The sequence below is a fragment of the Ornithorhynchus anatinus genome, unplaced genomic scaffold, assembly GCF_004115215.2.
Source record: "Ornithorhynchus anatinus isolate Pmale09 unplaced genomic scaffold, mOrnAna1.pri.v4 scaffold_264_arrow_ctg1, whole genome shotgun sequence".
Classification (NCBI taxonomy): Eukaryota; Metazoa; Chordata; class Mammalia; order Monotremata; family Ornithorhynchidae; genus Ornithorhynchus; species Ornithorhynchus anatinus.
Genome location: NW_024396743.1, coordinates 3,953,341 through 3,965,883, shown reverse-complemented (window position 1 = coordinate 3,965,883; position 12,543 = coordinate 3,953,341). Strand labels below are relative to the sequence as shown.

At 62.6% G+C, this 12,543-nt stretch overlaps 1 protein-coding gene across 3 annotated transcripts in view; it reads left to right on the top strand.

Moving 5' to 3' along the window:
- Positions 1-12,543, top strand: part of CCDC57 (coiled-coil domain containing 57) — a 68,501-nt gene that overhangs the window by 33,259 nt on the left and 22,699 nt on the right. For all 3 annotated transcript variants that reach the window (XM_029057046.1, XM_039911044.1, XM_029057048.2), the window contains exons 10-12: positions 4,115-4,328; positions 8,967-9,085; positions 10,246-10,456. In XM_029057046.1, coding sequence (XP_028912879.1) covers positions 4,115-4,328; positions 8,967-9,085; positions 10,246-10,456 — 544 coding nt within the window. The remainder of the gene's footprint in view (positions 1-4,114; positions 4,329-8,966; positions 9,086-10,245; positions 10,457-12,543) is intronic.

Below are 12,543 nucleotides of genomic sequence, written 5' to 3'. Positions count from 1 at the left end.
TTATTGAGCGCTCACCGTGTGCAGAGCACTGGGCCAAGCGCCCAGGAGAGGACAGTAGAACGGACTTGGTAGACGCGTCCCCCGCTCACAACACAGCACGGCCTAGTGGATAGAGCCCGGGTCGGGGAGTCAGAAGGGCCCGGGTTCTAATCCCCGCTCCGCCGCCGTTCAACGCTCTGTGACCGTGGGCGAGTCACCTCAGTTCTCTGGGCCTCAGTTCCCTCATCTGTCAAATGGGGATGAAGCCTGGGAGCCCCACGTGGGACCGGGTCTGGGTCCCACCTGACAACCTCGTATCTGCGCCCGATACGGTGCCTGGGACATAGTGAGTGCTTAACGAACACCACAGAAAAGCCCATGAAAAACCCCAAAACACCGCAAATCCTAGCGGGAGGTGCCAGGCCCCACCAGAGCCAGGGGGCACCTCTCTTCGGACGGCGGTGAGGACCCCCCCCCCCCCCCGCGACCCACCGCGGATTGTTAAGATGCGGGGGACTTCCAGGCAGAGGTGGGGCGATGCGGGTGCTGGATGACGACTCGAGGCTTGGCACGGCCCAACTAGATCGCGTCTGGCCCTGGACTTGGGGGACGGTGGAGGGAGGGGGCGTTAGACACCCCTGAAATATTGCCACCCAAGAATGACTGAGCGCGCGGCGGGAGCTGAACCCGACGTGAAGAAGATTCGGTATTCTGCCTAAAGGATTTCCAAACCGAAAGGGGCGGGGGGGGGCAGACCCGGAAGAGTGGCTGAAAGTCGAAGGCGGAAACTGTCATTTATTTATCGACGTTAATGGCTGTCTCCCCATTTAGCCTCTAAGCTCGCTGTAGGCAAGGGACGGATCTCCTAACTCTGTTGAACCGGACTCTCTCCAGCGCTCGGAGCGGTGCCCCGCGGGCGGTAAGCGCTCGGTAAATATGATCCGTCGACCGAAACGTCCGAGAAAGCGTCTTTGAATTCCATCCCCCTTCAGCTCCCAGCCTCTTCAGAATTGGAAGAAAATGCTCCAACGTCAAAGGAATCTGAACTAGGTCCGGGGGACTCCGAGAGGGGAGGAAAGAGGAGAAGCAGCGGGGCCCGGTGGAAAGAGCCCGGGCCTGGGAGTCCGAGGACCTGGGTTCTAATGCCGGCTCCGTCACTCGTCTGCCGTGTGAGCTTGGGCGAGTCAACTGACTTCTCTGGGCCTCAGTTCCCTCATCTATAAGATGGGGATTAAGACTGCGAGGGCTGTGTCCGCCCTGATCAAGTCGTATCCGCCGCAGCGCTTTTACTCGACACACAGTGAGCGCTTAACAGATCCCATTAAAAAAAAGGGAGAAGCACTCAGAAGAATTCCTCTCGCCGCCACTTTCTTTTCCTTCCGGGGTGCGGGATCCCCTCCCCCCGAAACGCCATCACTCCAGAGACCCGACGTCTAACGGCAGGGAGCGCAGCTTAGACCAGTCTCCCCACTTGGTCCCTTTGAGCCGTGGAGCGGGAAGAGAGGCAGGACTTTCTGAGAGCGGGTGATTCTGTTTATCGTGATAACGCCGTCTCGTTTTTGTTTCGTCCCCTTTCGCCGTGCCGTCCCTCTCCCCCGATTAGACTGCGAGCCCGTCACTGGGCAGGGATGGTCGCTCTCTGTTGCCGAAGCGTCCATTCCAGTCGCCCAGTACGGCGCTCCGCACGTAGTAAGCGCTCGGTAAATACTATCGAGCGAACGAATGGATTCCGGAGAGGTGGGGACAAAGCGGGAGAGGGATTGGGCGTCCCGGAGAATAAAAGCCAAATTCCCTCTTGGCCTTCAACCGAAGGGTGGTCTGCGAGGGGCTCGGAGGGGGCGGAGAGGAGGATCACGGGAGCGCCGAGGTGTGGACGAGCCCGGGTGTATACGGTTCCCTCGCAGGCGGTCGAAGAGGTGGCCGATTCCAAACAACATCAAAGCGTCAGCCTAGAGCGCCGGATGGGAAGCCACGAAACCTGGCTCTCCTCATCCTGATTTCATTTTCCCATCTGTAAAACAGGGACAGTAATACCTACTTGTTGTCAGACGAGGCCGAGAAGCCACCCCAAGCACTGCAGATGAAAGGCCTCGTATAAATACCGAATGTTATTATTGTCGTTGCTGTTCCAGGACGGGTGGGGAAGCGGGCATGGGGCAACAACCCCGGAGTTAAGCAGGAGGATGAACATGCGGATCCGTCGGTGGCGTTTATTGAGCGCTTACTACGTGCCCAGCTCTGGACCGAGCACCCGGAGGTTGCGTGGAAGCAAGGGAATCCATCGACGGTATCCGTCGAGCGCGCGCCGTGAGCGGAGCGCCGTTCTAAGCCCTCGGGAGAGTACGGCACCGCAGAATTAGCAGACGGGTTGCCGGCCGGCCCCGAGCTTACGTTCTAGAGGAATCCCGGCCTATCGGTCGGTAGTGTGCGCCGAGGGCTTCCTCGGCCGAGCGAAATCGAGTACGGAGACCCGATTCGTACCTCCGAGGAGCTGCCGGTCTACGATGTAGAGAGCACCCTTTCGGTGGTGGAGAGAGTCCATCCGTGCAGTCGTCTCTGTCGAGCCCTGACTGGGTGCAGGGCGCTGTACTGAGCGCTTGGGAGAGTACGCTATAGCAGCAGACACATTCCCTCCCCGCTACGAGCTCACGGTCTAGAGGGGGAGAGAGACACGAATATACGTAGATCGGTCGACGGATGGATAGATAAATTACGGATATAGCCCGTGGGGCCGGGAGGGGGGAAGAACGACGGCGCCGCCGAAGGGAGTGGGAAAAGAGGAGGGCTTTGTCAGGGAAGGCTTCTTGGAGGAGGGGGGCCTCCGATAAGGCTTTGAAATGGGGGGTGGGGGGCAATCGTGTGTCCGGGAGGAGGGCGTTCCAGGCCGGAGGCAGGTCGTGGGTGAGAGGGCGGCGGGAACGGACGAGATCGGGGTCCGGCGAGGAGGTCGGCGTCAGAGGAACGAAGCGTGCGGGTTACGCCGTGGTAGGGGAGTGGCGAGGCGAGGTAGGAGGGGGCGGGGGGATTGACTGCGTTAAGGTCACCGGTGAGGAGTTTTTCTGTTGGACGCGGAGGTGGATGGCCAACCACTGGAGTTCCTGGAGGTGTGGGGCGACGTGGCCCGAACGGTTTCGAATAGTAACGATGGCGTTAAGCGCTCACCACGTGCCAGGCCCGATCCCGGGCAGCAGGGTGGAGTCTGGACCGGAGGGGGGAGAGACGGGAGCCGGGGAGGTCAGCGAGGAGGCTGATGGCCGATCGAGGCCGGATTAATGCGGTAACGGTTCGGATGGAGAGGAAGGGGCGGATTTTAGCAACGTGGCGAAGGTAGAATCGGCAGGATTTAGCGACGGCTCGAATACGTGGGCCGAATGAGAGAGGGGAGTCAAGGGCGGCGCCGAGGTTACGGCTCGTGAGACCGGGGGGACGGTGGTGCCGTCTACAGCGATGGGGAGACAGGATTTGGGCGGACCACAGTGAGCTTTGCCCACAGCGCTCGACGGACGCAATCGAACCAATGAAGCCGGGCAGGTCGGGAGTGGAGTTTTAGCCGTAGTACGTTGGGGGTGACGGGAGGCAGTCCAAATAGAGACGTCTCGAAGGCAGGAGGAGGTGCGAGACCGCGAGCGAGTCCTCCGAGGGCGTGGGTGTAGATGGAGAATGGAGGGGGATCCAGAAGTGAACCTCGAGGGACCCCCACGGTTAGGAGGCGGGAGGCAGAGGAGGAACCCGCGACGGAGGCCGGGAACGAGCGGCCGGAGAGACGGGAGGAGAAGCAGGAGCGGACGGTGTCGCCGAAGCCGAGCTCGGATAGCGTTCCCGGGAGCGGGGAGGGAGACGGGGCCGTAACCGGAGGGAGCCGTGGGGGCCGGGGAGGGGTGTTTTAGGAGCGGGGAGACACGGGCCCGTTTGAAAGCAGTGCGGAAGAAGCCACGGAGAGAGAACTGTCGAAGATGGCAGTTAGGGAGGGAAGAAGGGACGGGGCGAGTGTTTTTAGATCTCTGCCCTCCAAGAGATCGCAATCCGCTGCACGCAGAGCACTCTACCGAGCCCTTGGGTGAGCGTAATAGCGCGAGTAGCCGTGATTCCTGCCTTCAAGGGGTTTCCGGCCTAGCTTTCCGCCTGTCGCCCGCAGGGTCCCGCGAAGCAAGATTCTTCAGGCGGAGGGGCAGCCGGGGAAGACCCTCCCTCCGGGGCCGGGACCCGGGGCCACCGCCGACCCCTCCGGCGGCCGGGCCCGCGCCGGAAGCTGAGAGAAGCCGCCGGGAAGATCTGCAGCCTGAGCCGCGAGAAGCAGCAGCTCATCGACCTGGGCAACCGGCTTCGGGCCGAGCTGGCCGCCGCGACGGGTGAGCGGCCGGGGGCTCGTGCGAATTGGCCTTCCCTCCCCATCTCCGGAGCCCCGCTGAACGCCCGCCCCCTCCGGGAGGCCTTCCCCGGCCGACCCGGCGTCACCCCTCCGTCCGGTCCCTACCCGCCGCCCCGCCCTCGCGGCGCTTACGGCCACCGTTTTCATCGTTCACCTCTTCTATGGGATGAGAATAGTAATCGTAATAGCTGCGGTACTTGTCGAGCGCTTACTACGTGGCGGGCGCCGCCCTAAACGCTGGCGTGGACACGAGCAAATCGGGGGGCCGGTCTCCGCCCCTTGTGCGGCTCACGGTCTTCATCCCCATTTTACAGATGAGGTGACTGAGGGCCGCAGAAGTCACTTGACCAAGGAAAAGGGGCAGAGCGGAGATTAGAACCCAGGTCCTTCTGACTCCCGAGAGGCACCGTCCCTGCCCACGATAAGCTTAAGCACTCGGTGTGTCCCAGGCACTGTACTAAGCGCTGGGGCAGATACAGGCTGATCAGGTCGGACGCGGTCCGTGTCCCACACGGGGTGCGTAAGCTTTATCCCCGTTTTACAGAAAAGTAAAACGCGCGTCCCAAGGTCACACGGCAGCATGGCTCAGTGGAAAGAGCCCGGGCTTGGGAGTCAGAGGTCAGGGGTTCGAATCCCGGCTCTGCCACTCGTCAGCTGTGTGACTGTGGGCGAGTCACTTCTCTGTGCCTCCGTTCCCTCATCTGGAAAATGGGGATGAAGACCGTGAGCCCCGCGTGGGACCACCTGTTTACCCCGTATCCACCCCTGCGCTTAGAACGGTGCTGTGCACAGAGTGAGCGCTTCGCAGATACCAACACAGCAGCAAGTGGCGGCGCCGGGATTAGAACCCGGGTCCCCCCGACCCCCAGCAGCAGGCCCTTTCCGCTCGGCCTCCAGCTTCCCCATGTCCTTATATACTCTGCTGTTTCCTCTACCTGTAATATGCCTCAGTTCCCTCATCTGCAAAATGGGGATTAACCGGGAGCCTCACGCGGGACAACCTGGTCGCCCCGTATCTACCCCGGCGCTTAGAACGGTGCCCCGCACATAGTGAGCGCTTAACAAATGCCAACATTATTAATATATTCTGGTTGTAATAGGATTTATTAAGTGCTTAACACGTGCAGAGCACTGAACTGAGCCCTGGGAGAGAGCATACGGGTGGGAATCAGACCCCCTTTCGAAAAGTAATTTTTGTCTTATTATTAGGATTATGAGTGATAATACTATTACTATTTGCCAGGCACTGCTCTGATACTGGATACAAGCAAGTCGGGTTGGACACAGCCCCTGTCCCACATGTCGACGACGACGGTATTTCTTAAGCGCTTACTATGTGCCGAGCGCTGCTGTCAGCGCTGGGTAGATAACGAGGCGATGAGGTTGTCCCACGTGGGGCTCACGGTCTTCATCCCCATTTTACAGATGAGGCAGCCGAGGCCCAGAGGAGTGAAGTGACTTGCTCCGAGTCGGCCGACGAGTGGCGGAGCCGGGATTAGAACCCAGACCCTTCCGACTCCCGGGTCCGGGCTCTAGCCACTGGGCCTCGCCGCTTCCCTCCGTCGAGACTCCTAACTCCGTTAGGGTGGGCATCGGGTCTACCAAGAGTGTTTGGCATCCCCCCAGGTGTTCAGTCCGGTTTTACGCACCCAGGAAGCGCTCAGTAAATACACGGACAATTGGATAGTGCCCGGGCCCGGCAGTCAGAAGGTCACGGGTTCTAATCCCGGCTCCGCCACTCGTCTGCTGGGTGGCCACGGGCCAGTCACCTCCCATCTCTGGGCCTCCTCGGTGACCTCATCTGGAAAAGGGGGATGAAGACCGCGAGCCCCCCCGGGGACCGCGTCCAGCCCGATTTGGTCGTATCCACCTCAGCGCTTAGTACGGGGCATGGCACGTAGAAGGCGCTTAACGAAGACGGCTACCGTCATTGTTATTATTAAACGCGACCGACGGTCGCGTTGCTTGAACCCTCCCCGGCCTCCCCGCCCCCACCCCGTCTCCCCCTCCGCCGGGGACCCCCCCCCCCCCCCGCCCCGGGCCGTCTCCCTCAGCCGGTCCTTTCAGACGGAGGCGGGCCGGCGGCGGAACCGGGGAGCGCCCGCGTGAGAAGGTCGACTGTTGGGACGGGCGGGCCCGTCGCCGCCCTTAGGCCTCTCTCTCCCCCCCTCCGTTTCTCGGGGAGGCAAGGAAGGAACTTAGAATCACCCCTCTGTGGCCCAACCCCGGGGTCGGAGGCGAAAGAGCAGGGGGAGGGATCGGATTCGCGGGAGCCGAGTCCCTCGCGGCCGGGAGGAGGGACCCGCGGAGGGAGCCGGGGCCGGGCACTGGGGCGGCTTTGTCAGCGGGGGCAGGACGCGGCCCCGCTGTTCCCAGGAGGGCTCGGGGGGCCGTCCCTCTCCGGACCACCCCCGGCCCCCCCCCCGATAAAGGCGGCCGTGTCTCCCCTCGCCGGGGGCCGGCCCTCCGGCCGGCGAGCCTGGCCGCGGTGGCCCGAGACGCGAGTACACGAGCCCCGCGTGGGACGGCGTCCGTTCCCGACTTGCTCGGAGCCGCCCCGGCGCTTAGAACGGTGCCCGGCGCCTAGCGAGCGCTTAACGACCGCCGCGGTTATCATCACTCTTGAACCGGACCCACGGGATCCGGCCGAGAGCCGTGGGGGAGGGGAGGAGGGGCGGGGCGGGCCGCACGGCACGGGGCGTGCGAGAGGAGCGGCGGGGCTCGATACTGATAACGTTGGTATTTGTTGAGCGCTTACTCTGAGCGCCGGGGGAGATGTCCCACGTGAGGCTCCCAGTCTTCACCCCCATTTTCCAGATGAGGTCACTGAGGCGCAGAGAAGCGAAGTGACTTGATGATGATAATAATGTTGGTATTCGTTAAGCGCTTCCTATGTGCGGGGCACTGTTCTAAGCGCCGGGGGAGATTCGGGGTCATCGGGTTGTCCCCCGCGAGGCTCACGGTTCATCCCCATTTTCCAGACGAGGGAACTGAGGCACAGAGAAGTGAAGTGACTTGCCCACAGTCACCCAGCTGACAAGCGGCAGAGCCGGCATTCGAACCCATGACCCCGGCTTAGTGGGAAGAGCCCGGCCTTGGGAGTCAGAAGTCGCCGGTTCTGATCCCGGCCGCGCCGCCCGTCGGCTGTGTGACCTCGGGCGAGCCGCTTCACGTCTCTGGGCTTCGGTTCCCTCACCTGTAAAACGGGGATGAAAGACCGGGAGCCCCGCGTGGGACGGGGGCTGCGTCCAGCCCGATTAGCCCGTCTCTACCTCAGCGCTTAGAACGGCGCTCGGCACATCGCGAGCACGTAACGGATACCGTCATTTTTGATTACTATTACACGGTAAGCGCGTAACACATGCCATTAAAGAGAAAATGAGTCGACGGTGTGACCGAACGGCGAGCCCAACCTTCAGAAGAAACCCTGGCTTGTTTGTTTTTAGACCGTACTGTCCCAGGCGCTTAGGACGGTGCTCTGCACACGCTAAGCGCTCGGTAAATACGACCGGCTGACTGGTTCTTCACAGCTGGCCGAGGATGAATCGTCGCTTTGAGTTCCTTGCGAGACTGGTCGATCGGCTTTTTATAAATTACGGGTATTTGTCTGGTTCGTGAAACCTTCGGCGGCGAGAGTACCTTAGGGAGGGTTCTACGTGTCGGAATCATTTTCCCTGCGTGCTAATGACATTTGTTAAGCGCTTACTGTGTGCTGAGCACTGTGCAAAACGCCGGTCGGTCGATCAATCGATGGCATATAATAATTATTATCACTAGTGGCCCCGTCATTATTATGGTATTTGTTAAGAGCGCTGACTGTGTGCCAAGCCCTGCTGTAAGCGCTGAGGTCGATAAAAATCAGGTTGGACACCGTCCCCGTCCCCCCGCCCCGGGCCCACGGTCTCGCGCCGCATTTTACAGATGAGGAAACTGAGGCCCAGAGAAGCGAAACGACTCGCCCAGGGTCACGCAGCGAACGAGTGGCCGAGCTGGGATTAGAACCCGCCGCCTCTGACCCCCCCAAGCCCGGGCTCTGGCCGCCGGGCCCCGCTGCTGCCCGAGCGCTTTGTGCAGAGCGCCGTGGTGAGCGCCTGGGGGAGCCCAGGGAGATGGAGTTAGTAAACGGTGTCCCCTGCCCAGTTCAGTGAGATCAGACCCTGTCCCCGTCCCACCCAGGGTTCGTGAGCCAAGAAGGAGATCGGAGCCCCATTTCGCAGATGAGGAGACAGAGGCCCAGAGAAGTCGAGCGACGTGCCCGGCGCCACCCAGCCGGCGAGCGGCGGGGCCGGGATCAGAACCCGGCTCTCCCCACATTGCCGGGAGACCGAGGCGGCGCCCCCCCCCCCCCCCCCCCATCCGGATGCTCCCGAACTCTCTGCCGGGTGACCTCGGGCAAGTCACTTCACTTCTCCGGGCCTCGGTCACCTCATCTGACAAATGGGGACGACGACCGTCCGTCCTACGCGGGCCGGGGACCGCTCGCGTCCACCCCGGCGCCGACGCACAGTAAGCGCTGTACGGATTCCACAGTCGGTATGGCGTCGTCATCATTTCTCGCACCCCTCTGCGGAAAAACGCCCCCCTCCCACACCGCCTTTCCCCCGTTCTCCTCTCCTAGGGTCTCCCGCCGGGGCGCCCCGGCCCCCGCCTCGCGCAGCCTCGGGGACCCCGAAACCAAGGGAGCCAGCGACGGCGAGGCCTCCTCTCGCGGGCTCGGACCCCCCGCTCGCCACCCAGGTAACAGCAGGAGCGGAGAAGCACCGGGTTGCGATGGGGCGGGGCCCAAGGCTGGGCCTCCGTTAGGAAATCGTGGCTCGAGGGGACCCCCCGATCGCGGGCCCGGAGTTGGGTACCGCCAGGGGGAAAAGCGACACGGTCCAATCATCCGTTGGCGGGGCTCTCCCGGAGGGGGGGGGGCGGCTACCGGGTCTCCATTTTCCAGCTGCGGCCCAGAGACGGGAAGCGACTTGCCCGAGGTCACCCAGCAGACAAGTGGCGGAGCCGGGAGCCCTTCTGAGTCCCGGGCCCGGCCTCTACCCACCGCTTCTCTCCCGACGCTCAACGCTGAGTTCTCATCCCGGCTCCACCCCTCACCCGCCCGGTGACCTCGGGCAAGTCATCTCCCCGCTTCCGGGCCTCAGCGACCTCATCTGGAAAATGGGGATCAAGAGCGTGAGCCCCACGTGGGACAGGGACTGGGTCCGCCTGCATTCGCTTGCGTCCACCCCTCCTCGTCGCCATCGCGGCGCGCCGCACACAGAGAGCCGCCGGATAAATACCGGCGATGGATTCGAAACGGTCTCTGCCCCTCAGGCAGTCTAAGAGAATCCTTAAGCGCTACCGGCGTGCCAGTAATGACGACGACGGCCCCTGTGTGCGAAGCACCGTTCCGAGCGCCGCGGGGGATACACGGCCATCAGGTTGTCTCACGCGGGGCTCCCGGTCTTCATCCCCATTTTCCAGATGAGGTCACCGAGGCCCAGAGAAGCCAAGCGACTCGCCACGCGGCTGCCAAGCCGGGGGGAGCCGGGATCGGAACCCACGCCCTCCGCCTCCCAGATCCGGGCTCCTTCCACTAAGCCACGCCGCTCCTCCAGGCTGGGAGCCCCAAGTGGGACGGGGACGGCGTCCGACCCGATTAGCTGGTATCCGGGAGTGTTTATTGAGCGCTTACTGTGTGCGGAGCACTGTACTAAGCGCCTGGAACGGACAGATCGGTAACAGATGGAGACGGTGCCTGCCCCAGCGCTTCGAACGGCGCTCGGCACCCCGTAAGGGTGTTAGCAATACCCCAAGTATCATCGGTAAGAAGCAGGGGGGCTCCGAAGGGGAAGGAACCGCAGGCCGGGGAGACGACGAGAGCAGGGCGGTGGGTGACTCCGGGCCGAATTCCCTAGGCGCAGCCTCCCTCGTCCGCGGCCCCCGCGTGTGGTTCGACGCCGACGCCTCCCCCGGAAGGCCCGGCCCGAGGGCCGCCCGGGACCCCCGGCCCGGGGCGTCCCCGGACCCCCTCATCCGGAGCGAGCGGTTCCCTCCGGGACGTGTGGCGGCTTCTGGAGCTGGGATCGGATCCTTCGCCTCTCAGCTCGCAGGAGGACGGGGGCCCAGGTAGGAGCGGTTCGGCCGGAGGCCGTTTCTCGGGTCTTCCGGGAGGCCCGGGAGGAAGGGGAGATGGATTTTTTTTTTTTTAAAGGTATCCGGTGAGCGCTTACTCCCTGCCAAACAGGCCTGTGGCCTAGCGGATAGAACCCGGGCCTGGGAGCCGGAAGGACCCGGGTTCGGATCGCGGCTCCGCCACTCGTCCGCTCTGTGTCCGCGGGCGAGTCACTTCACTTCTCCGGGCCTCGGTGACCTCGTCTGTAAAAACGAGGATCGAGACTCTGAGCCCCCGGCGGGGCGGGGACCGCGTCCGGCCCGGTTTGCTTGTATCCACCCCAGCGCTTAGTACGGGGCCCGGCACGTTGTAAGCGCTTATCGGATGCCATCGTTACTCTCATTAAGATAACGACAGATAGACGCATCCCTGCCTACAGCGAGCTACGGTTAGGGGGAATGGGAGGGAACGGGAGTATTTAAGCTCGGTAAGCGCTCAGTAAATACGCTCGAATGAAATAAGTGCCGTGGGGCTGGGGGGAGGTTTCCAAATGCCTCGCTAAACATTCAGTAAATACGATGGACCGATGGATCGAGATCGGGCATCACGATGCCACATTAAGAGCTCAGTAAGTATGACGGATTAAGGGTGAGCATCGGGTGGGCGCCGGAGCGCCACAGGAAGCGCTCAGGAGGTACGATGGACGGGCTGACGAAGGGGGACGTCGAGCGGGCATCAGAGCGGTCGATCGGTCGCCGCGGGGCGGGCGCCGGAGCGCCAGAGTAAGCGCTCGGTAAAGACGGCTGCTCGGTGGTGGGGCCGAGGAGATGCCCCCGGCCAGCTGCGGTGGGAACGGACGAAAGTAACCCCACCGCCCCCCGCCCCGGGCGTCTCCCCCGACGGCGGGTTGATGATTGATATTTATTTAAGCGAGGCGTCCTCGGTGACACGAGAAACGCGGCCGATGACCGGACGCCCGAGAGGCTCCCGGAAGCCCCTCTGCCGGTCCCGTGGCCGTTTCCAGCTCCCGGCTGTGCCGCGATGCTCCGGAGACAGACAGTCTCCTAAGCCCCGCCGACCCGGCGGCGTCCCATCAGGTCGGGGGCTTGTCCAGTGCTCTGCGCGCGGTAGGCGCTCCAGAAGCACGACGATGAATGAATGAGACCGAGCCTGGCCGGGAAGCAGAAACGGGCGACTTAGAGGAGGCCTCGCCGAACCGTCGCTTAGCAGATATCGCGACCGTTAGTCCGCCCGCGGGCCCGTCTGGGCCACGTTGCTTCTCACCTCGTGGCTCAGTGGAAAGAGCCCGGGCTTCGGAGTCAGAGGTCATGGGTTCGACTCCCGGCTCTGTCCCTCGTCAGCTGTGCGACCGTGGACGAGTCGCTTCACTTCTCTGGGCCTGAGTTACCTCATCTGGAAAATGGGGATTAACCGTGAGCCTCACGTGGGACGACCTGATGACCCTATATCTACCCCAGCGCTTAGAACGGTGCTCTGCACATAGTAAGCGCTTAACGAATACCCACGTTGTTATTATTACCTCCGCCGAGGGGCCTCCCCGGCTACGGCTCTATTTCCTCTCTCCCCTCTCCCCTCACCGTCGATTATGCACCCCTTGAACACTTTGATATTCTCCCCGGCCCCCGCGACGCTTCTGTCCGTATCCTTAAGGCCCGGTGGACAGGGCACGAGCCCGGGGGGGGCGGTCAGAAGGTCCCGGGTTCTAATCCCGGCTCCGCCGCCCGTCCGCTCTGTGACCTTGGGCGAGTCACGTCCCTCCTCTGGGCCTCAGTCACCTCGTCTGGAAAATGGGGATTGAGACGGCGAGCCCCACGTGGGACGGGCGCTGTGTCCGACCCGATTTGCTTGGATCCTCCCCAGTGCTTGGTCCTGGCACGCAGTAAGCGCTTAACAAATAGCATAACTATCATTACTAGCCCCCCTATCTCGAATCGATTTTCACGCCCGGCTCCTTTTATCGACTGTAAGCTTCTTGTGGGCTGGGATCTTGCCTGCCCACTCTATTGTTCTTTCGCAAGTGCTTTGAACGGTGTTCTGCACAAGGCGGTCGATAAGCAGCGTGGCCTAGGGGCCCAGCACG